The 8,926-nt window shown below is 48.1% G+C and overlaps 1 protein-coding gene across 1 annotated transcript in view; it reads left to right on the top strand.

Moving 5' to 3' along the window:
• The window catches only part of LOC116828079 (LITAF domain-containing protein-like), a 7,958-nt gene extending 1,509 nt beyond the window's left edge, over positions 1-6,449 (top strand). The window contains exons 2-4 of the mRNA XM_032786067.1: positions 4,864-4,923; positions 5,391-5,556; positions 6,341-6,449. Of these exons, the coding sequence (XP_032641958.1) occupies positions 4,864-4,923; positions 5,391-5,556; positions 6,341-6,449 (335 nt within the window). The remainder of the gene's footprint in view (positions 1-4,863; positions 4,924-5,390; positions 5,557-6,340) is intronic.
• Positions 6,450-8,926: the final 2,477 nt, after the last annotated feature.

The raw sequence follows: 8,926 nt of genomic DNA, 5'->3' as shown, positions 1-8,926 counted from the left end.
CTGAGCTCGGCGATATAAGAAAATAAAACGAGATGCGAGAAATGGCCAAAGCATTTGAAAACATGCTCCAGGCGTATAATGATAGAGTCCACAGCACAGTGCTGCGTGGACCAAGGCGTTGTTGTAACGGAAAGCCAAAGATTAAAGGACGGCTGCATTGGCCTCGACCGGGAGGGGAGGGAATGGGGGTACTGAGGAGCTGACTCGTGGCCCAGCTCGCCACAAGTTGAGCCCGGCAGAGGTTCCAGGGCACTGCCCAGCTAGATTCTTTCAATAGAAGTATTTTGCATACTCTTGGGCTGAGGGCTGCGAAGACGTTTAAAATTATTTTTTGTTTTTTTTTTTTTTTTCAATACTGTCCAGTGTAGTCGCTCACAATGAACAATTGTCCAGGGGTCGGTTCAGGGGTATCAGCCTGCGTTAATTTACGGTAGCCCGCCTATCAAGTATTCCCTCAGTCCTCCCGAGAGCGCCGCGTGAAAGAAAAGGGAAAAAATCATTTCTTTACTTTTTTTCAAGTGTCACCCTATGTCTTACTGCATTGCTGCTGGTAGACGCGATGCTGCCGCGCAGTGAACAGCAGTATCCTCTCCGCCTGCCCTCCGGCCGGTGGCAGACAGTACAATATGACTGATATCACGTCATACCATCAGCCCGTGAGTGCTCCTGGCTGGCCTCAGTGAGGTTTGGCCGGGGGCACTGGGTAAAAATAGGAATGACTCCTGGTCATTCCCGTAGATGGTACAGAACGGCTGGTAACCGTCTTCATCATAGCAACTGGGGGCCTGAGCTCCATCAGCCCCCTCCTCTTTCCTGTGTAAGAAAAAGATTCTGTATTGTCTGGACTATCATAGCAGCGAGATGCTGGCTCCTCTCCCCCGCACCGTTTAATGTCCTGCTGGACTATTGTAGCAGCTGGGGGCTGCCTCCCCTATTCTCATTTATCTCACTAACAAGTCATTGTTTCTTATTTCTGCATTCTTTATTATACTTCATCACACAAATGGGGGACGCTGCAACGGTAGCCCCAGGAGGTTGGGGGAGGAGGGAAGCAACAGGTGGGGTTGTTGCAGAGGCATCCTCAAGAACGGCATGTAGCTCATTATTTCTGCGGGATCTGACACGCAGCAGGCGGCTGTGGCTTTCTGGTAACTGGTTCTCTAGTAACATTGCCCCTATTCTAGGCAGGACTGACTCTATTTTTAGATACCATAAAGGAGGGATTGACTCGGGGAGTCATTCCATTTTTGTCTTTGGCGTCCCCAGCCGACTCATCGCCAGGGGCATTCATGACAGGCGCAGACGGTACAGAACGACTGATAACCGTAGTCTCATCGCCATTGACAATGGCATGGCAGCGGTACACTGAGCTCGGCGATATAAGAAAATAAAACGAGATGCGAGAAATGGCCAAAGCATTTGAAAACATGCTCCAGGCGTATAATGATAGAGTCCACAGCACAGTGCTGCGTGGACCAAGGCGTTGTTGTAACGGAAAGCCAAAGATTAAAGGACGGCTGCATTGGCCTCGACCGGGAGGGGAGGGAATGGGGGTACTGAGGAGCTGACTCGTGGCCCAGCTCGCCACAAGTTGAGCCCGGCAGAGGTTCCAGGGCACTGCCCAGCTAGATTCTTTCAATAGAAGTATTTTGCATACTCTTGGGCTGAGGGCTGCGAAGACGTTTAAAATTATTTTTTGTTTTTTTTTTTTTTTTCAATACTGTCCAGTGTAGTCGCTCACAATGAACAATTGTCCAGGGGTCGGTTCAGGGGTATCAGCCTGCGTTAATTTACGGTAGCCCGCCTATCAAGTATTCCCTCAGTCCTCCCGAGAGCGCCGCGTGAAAGAAAAAGGGAAAAAATCATCTTCTTACTTTTTTCAAGTGTCAGCCCTACTGTCTACTGGCATTGCTGCTGGTAGAACGCGATGGGCTTCGCCGGCGCAAGTTGAAGCAGCAAGTATCGCTCTCCGCCATGTCACCTCGCGGCCCGGTGGCAGAAGCAGTAGGCAATATCGACTCGATATAAACACGTCATGTGACCAATGCAGCGCGCGTGAGTGTCAGGCTACGGGCTGGCCTCAGGTGGGTTTGGCCGGGGCAGCTGGGTAAAGAATTAGGAAATGACTCCTGGTGCATTCCCGGTTAGAATGGTAAGCATGTGAAGGCGGGCTGGGTAAACGGCGTCTTACAATCATAGCAAGCTTGGGGGCCTGAGGCTTCCAATCCCAGCCGGCCCTCCTCCTTTCCTGTGTAAGAGAAATAGATTGCTGTATCTGTGCTGAGACTATCATCATCGGGCAGCCGGATGGGCTGGGACCTCGGCTTCTCCCGGCCGCACACGTTTAAATGTTCCTGGTGCTGGACTATTCGTTAAGCAGCCTGGGGGGCTGGTCTCCTCATAACGGCGCGTGATGAGTGGAAACCCCTCATCCTTTTGAAATGCTCAGCTAACAAGTCATTGTTTGGCTTATCTTCTGCATTCTTTATTAATTACTGTCATCAGGCACAAATGGGGGAGCGGCTTGAGCAACGGTAGCCGCCCAGGATGGTTGGGGGACGGAGGGAAGGCAAGCAGGTGGGGTTGTTGCAGAGAGCATCGCTCCAAGAACGGGCATGTAGCTCATTATTCTGGCGGGATCTGACATGCGCAATCCGCAGAGCGGGCTGTGGCTTTCTGGTAGACTGGTTCTTACTAGTAAAATCATTGGCCCTATTCTAGGGCAGAGACTGAGCCTCTAATTTTTAGATAAGGCCCATAAAAGGATGGGCATTGACTGCAGGTGGGGGAGTCATTCCGCATTTTTGTCTTATGTGGCTGTCCTCCGCCCGAGCGGTGGCCGAATCGCCAGGGGGCATATCATACAGGCGCAGGACGGTAGCAGACAGCAGACTTGATAACCGTAGTCTCATCGCCATTGACAATCGACCCCTGCATGGCAGGCGGTACACAATAATGATTCAACCGAGAATTCCAAGGGGCGGGGGAGACTGCAGGAACTATGGGATAGCTACGGAATAGCTACCCACAGTGCAACGCTCCGGAAATCGACGCTTGCCTCGGACCATGGACACACACCACCGAATTAATGTGCTTACTGTGGCCGCGTGCACTCAACTTTATACAATCTGTTTTACAAAACCGGTTTGTGTAAAATCGGAATAATCCCGTAGTGTAGACATACCCTTAGACTAGACAGGCTTTGCAGGGCCGCCCAGAGGTGGGGACAAGTGGGGCAATTTGCCCCGGGCCCCACAGGGGCCCCATGAGCCGCTCTGGGTTTTCAGTGACACTTTGGTGGCAGGCCCTTCACTCGCTCCGAGTCTTCAGCAGCGGGTCCTTCAGTGCAGCCAAAGACTTGGAGCAAGTGAAGGACCCGCTGAAGCCTCAGAGTGCCGCCCGGTGAGTGCAAGTAGCCCAAGCAGTGGGGGAAAAAAGAAAAGCCACGACTGGCGGCACTTAGGCTGTTCTACCGCCGCTGCTTCATTCTTCGGCAGGTCCTTCCCTCCAAGAGGGAGCCATTGCTGAATTGCCGCCAAAGACCCAGCCCTGCCCCAGGGCCCCTGAATCCTCTGGGCAGCCCTGAGGCTTTGCCCCAAATTCTGTGCTGCAGCTGCTTTATGCCACCCCATAAGCAGAGATTGGCCCTAGAGCTGGCATATCTGGCTTCAGCAGGATCATCTCAGTGTGCAGGAACCTTCCAGTGGCATAGAACCACCATGGTAGCTCTTGTCCCGACCCCTGGGGAGCAGCCCAGCACACAGCTGGCCCGGAATCAGGGAAATGCAAAGGTAAGTTTTGAACACCTTTGTATTCCCCATCCTGAATTGTGCTGTCTGCTTCTCAGCTGCAGCCTAGGCGTGGCCATATGTCCTTATGCTAGATGGTGTTCGAAAACCCTCTTTCTACTTTTCCTTCCTTCCCTCTCCCCAGTACTGCTGTTTGGTTTTGTGGCAGGCTAATGCTTGAGGGAGGCTAATGCTTGTTGGCTAGAGTAGGACCTTCCTCCTGAGCAGGACCAGCGCAGCCAATGGGCCAGCTAGGGATCAGAGAGCCACAAGGTATGACAGACTATGCCTGTGGACCTACACACCTTACCTGTTGGAAGTGATGGAAACAAGAAGCAGCACAGGGATAGTAACCTCCCCTTGTTGCACTAGTTGTAGGAAGGCTGGCCGGTATTTGGTCTAATAAATCATCAGCTAAACTGGGCCAAGAAACCTACAGGTGGACAGTCCAATTGCTTTGTACTCTTGTATGGTTCTGAATGGTAGGTCTGCTGAGGCCGAGTTCTCAAACAGGGGATGATTTGGTCATGACCTACAAGTACTTACCTGCAGGAGAGATTTCCGATAGTAGGAGGCTCTTTAAAGGCACAACGAGGTCCAATGGTTGAAAGCTGAAGTGAGACAAATTCAGACTAGGAATGAAGCACACACTTTTTAAGCAGTACAGATGATTAACCGCTGGGACAATTTAGCTAGGGATATGGTGGATTTTCCATCACTTGAAGTCTTTAAATCACAACTGGATGCCTTCTAAAAGTTAGGCTATAGCTCAAACAGAAGTGATAGTGAAATTACTGGGGGAGGTTCTCTGCCTTATACTCTGCTGCCAGATGAGACTAGATACAATGGTCCCTTCTGGTCTTACAATCTATTAATCAAACTGGCCCTGGGTGGCTTCACTAAGGTTGTAATTGGTTCCATATCTTGCATTACATTCTAGCCATGATAGGGCTCTTGTGAGCTACAGTACCACGACGCCTCTCCAAGCAGCTACTGTTCAAAATTCCAAATGGGTGTTTAAGAGGAAGAGGCTTGTGCACTACTGTATGGTTTTATTCCATTTTTCTTATTACAGAGGATTGTTGTTGCCCTTCTGCCCCACCGTATTCATGCCACGAATCATCAACCCCTGTTGGTAAGTACTGGGAATGCTTGTTCCTGAAGGTGCCCAGAGCTCTGGCATATGAACCCAGGCCTTCAGAACAACTGCTGTAGATTTTACAATGGGAGAGGGGTACTTTGATCCAGGTGGGTCTAGGAGGAGGAGAACTCGTCCCGTAAAAGTTACAGGGAAACCCTACATGACTCTGTCCCCGTCACTCCTTTTCCACACAATCTACTCCCTTGAGCAAACCCCACTCTGGATGTCTGGATTCACACCTCTCCATGTGTCACTCTGAACAAGAAGATGCCAAGCAAACTTCAGTCAGTTTGGACTCAACCAAGGGTAAACCTTTAATAGATTTTGAACAAAACAGGCAGATGAGATTGGTCTTATTCTTATGCAGCTATAGAAATGAATGGGGGAAGTGGCAAGGCAAGAAATCAGTGAAGCATAATGGTTCTGTTCTGAATCGCATTTTACTTCTCGTTTCTTCCTAGAAACAATCTATGTGGTGTCTCAGCCTCCAATCATCGTAGCAGGAATCTTTACAAGCAAGCCAGCAGGAACAATATGTCCAAGCTGTCGCCAACCCATTACCACAGAGATTGTCTACAGAGTGGGTAGACTGACTTTCCTCCTCTCCACTGCCATGTGCTGTCTTGGGTGAGTATTGAGTTTATTTTGGAGATTCTTTATAGCACAATGGTTAAAAGGTTATTTCTACCCCAATATATAGTTATAGCAGGGGCTTAGCTGCTAATGGCTGCATAGCTAAGTCCCAGTGTGAGTGCAGTCCCATATACACTGTATAACCTTATTAGGATGTACTCAGTGTGGTTATGTGGGATGCAGGTCATAACTGAATTTAACTTATGTCGTTACCTCCTCATTAGCCAAACAAACAGAATTTGTATAGCCCTGTCCACCTTCCTGTCAACATTTCTGAACCACATAATATCTCAGCATGTTCTCATGCAGCTCCTAGAATAGTGGGCAATATCTCTAAGCTTGCTTGAGGTCACATGATAACTCCTGTGAGCATCTAAGCAAGGGCCATGTAACCTCTACCCCAACAGTAAATACTGCACCCGCTTTAAGCCTCTTTCATGTTGAGCTGTTCCCATTATCACAGACCAGGCCAGCCTGCGTCATGCCAACTAGATTATCTCCTGGTGGAATGCTTCAAAACCACATTCTCCTAGGAGCGTTCCTCATGCTAGCTAGAGAATATTCTCTCTGCAAAGTGTTTTACATCCATACCACTGAGACAAAAATACTCTTTGTACCAATAAAGAGCCAGAGTAGAAGTGCACAATGAAGCTATCAAAACTGAAACGCTCATGCTGAAAGTAGAGACTGACCTGAAGTCAGCAGCAAGATGAGAAATAAGCCCTAACATGTTGGTTAACACCTTTCTGTACATTTCTTATATCCCATTCTGCTCTAGATGCAATATGGGATGTTGCCTCATCCCTTTCTTCATGAAAAGGTGCAAGGACGTAGACCATTATTGCCCACGCTGCCAGTTTCATATCTACAGATACAATAGGCTATAGAAAGCCAAGCCAAGCCACGGAGACTTTCAAGCCCAATTCACATTGTTTTGCTATTGATGTAAGAACTCATAAATGAATCTTTTTCTGTGAAATATGCAAAGGTAGGCCTCAATCCTGCAACGAATTCCTCAGAGATCTCAGCATCAGGACATTAGATTGTTGCACTGAGTTTTGAAAACACCTTTGGAAATAGTTTCATGTCAATGTGCCACACACGTTTTATTTCATTGTTTGGATATTGTTGCCTTAAGCTGTGATCTGACTGGTGCATAATTATTTTGGTGCTATTGTACCTATTCTTAAATCTCCAGATGGAACATGGACGGGATGTAACCTCTCCCATCCTTGCTCATGCTTCTAAACCCTCCACTTATTAAAAAGTTTCGAAATACACATTTTAGATCAGAGTTTAATCTCTGACCCATCAAGACCTATTGGCCTCTGTTTTTGTTAGGCCTAAAGCTTGGGTCAACCTATCTACATCACTCAAGGCTGTGAAAAACTTCCCATGCTGCATGACGTAGTTAGGCTGACCCATTGTAGATGCAGCTAGGTCCAAAGAAGAGGTGGATTAAGCAAGCAACAGAAGCCCTACTTCCATCGCTGTAGGAAATGTTTACGCTACAGCAGCACAGCTGCAGCACCGCAGCACTGACATAGTCTTGTTCTAAGCTCTTTGGGCCAAGAAATGTCTTATGTTTGTACAACGCCCAGCACTAGGATGCCCCTAGTCTGGGCTGGGGATTCTGGCTTGTACTGTACTGTAACTGTGTATTATTCATGTGAGCAATTATGAATTATGAAACTGAGGTTTCAGACCATATTATTTATGGGGCAGAAATAAACCTATTTGTTTAACAATTCCAGCAGCATTCCCCTTTTCTCTCTTGGTTCTGTGATCTACATTGTGTTCCGGGCAGACTGACACGCCATCTGCCACCTTGTTTACACTACAGCATCACCCCAAAACCAGTGGGGAGGGGGGGAGAAATCACATGTATCGGTAACAAACAGACAAAAAGTATTAACTGTCCCTTTAAAACTTCCCCTCAACACCTCACTCTTCCCTGTCCAAGCCACCTCCACTACTGACAAAGCTACACCTCCCAATGAAGACTGACCCCCCCCCACTAACTATTTATTGTGCCTCCTTTGCACACTAGAGGTTTGTAAGGCAAAGAAAGGGCCGATTTACCATCCCACCATGCTCCCAATTTGATGATGTGAAGAAATGTTAAAGGCAGCAGTTTTAAAGCCAATACAAAGGAAATATGCCACATAGGCAGAACTGAGCTTGAACCTGCCCCGCCTTTCCACACAACAGCTCCTTCAAGGCCCCTGAATTTAACCTTAGTGTATCAATGACATTGATTGTCAGTGATTGCTGAAAGCTATCCGCTATGTTATAGCTATTACATTGCCTGGTTTTTCCTTGTGTGTAATTAACCTTTTATCAGAGTTGTTTCAGATTCTAGTTATATTAATATTTACCCCACAGCCCTCCATCAGTGAAGGTCACTTGCTTTGTAAATGAAAACACTGAGTATCCTTATGGTACAACTATTTGCACTGACTGCATAAAGGGACCATGCAGCCTCAGCTGTCCAGCAGCAGCAGCAGCAGCAAATGTTTATTCTTATCCAAAGAGATAAACTTTGAGGAGGAGATTTTATTTTTCAGACCTTTAACATTAAAATGTTTCTATGCTACTGTAACAGGGTCAGCTGCCTCTGAAGAGCCCCTTTGTGGCCTGGCATGGCTCTGTAGCCCCTTGCCTCATCTTTCTCCTCATTCAGGTGTGTTCAGTAACTCCACAAGGGGCTGCGTCTAATAGCAATGCCGCCGATAACATCTGGTTTATTAACATAAAGTAACTCAAAATACAGTCTCCTCTGCCCCAGTCTCACAGCGGGCAGAGCCCCTCCTCCCTCTGTCTTCAAGTTCTCAAGGTGAGCACAGCTTTTCAGTGCTTCCCAGGCTCTGCTCAGTCTCTGCCCTCGGCACACTCTGAGCTCCTTTAAACACTCCCATCTCTCTTCTGATCAGCCACTCTCCAGCCTGCGTACCTGGAGTCATCTCCTGCTCTTTCTCTCTGCAGAAACTCCTAGACATTTCTACCTGCAGTTTTTCCACATGCTCACAGACCCCAACCCTCTGGCCAAGGACCTCCTGCACTCTATACCCTCTGCCACAGCTTCCTCTTGCCATCTGGGGGGAGGGATAGCTCAGTGGCTTGAGCATTGGCCTGCTAAACCTGGGGTTGTGAGTTCAATCCTTAAGGGGGCCACTTAGGGATCTGGGGCAAAAATCAGTACTTGGTTCTGCTAGTGAAGGCAGGGGGCTGGACTTGACCTTTCAGTTCTAGGAGATTGGTATATCTCCAATTATTATTTACCCTCTTTTCATAGTGACTGGCTGTCCTCTACCAGGCCCCATTGGGAGGGTGTTAATGAGGCACAGGTGGGCTGGACCAGTTC

Source organism: Chelonoidis abingdonii, chromosome 9 (assembly GCF_003597395.2).
Source record: "Chelonoidis abingdonii isolate Lonesome George chromosome 9, CheloAbing_2.0, whole genome shotgun sequence".
Classification (NCBI taxonomy): Eukaryota; Metazoa; Chordata; order Testudines; family Testudinidae; genus Chelonoidis; species Chelonoidis abingdonii.
Note: the sequence above shows the minus strand (reverse complement) of the source record. Positions and strands in the feature narration are given on the sequence as shown.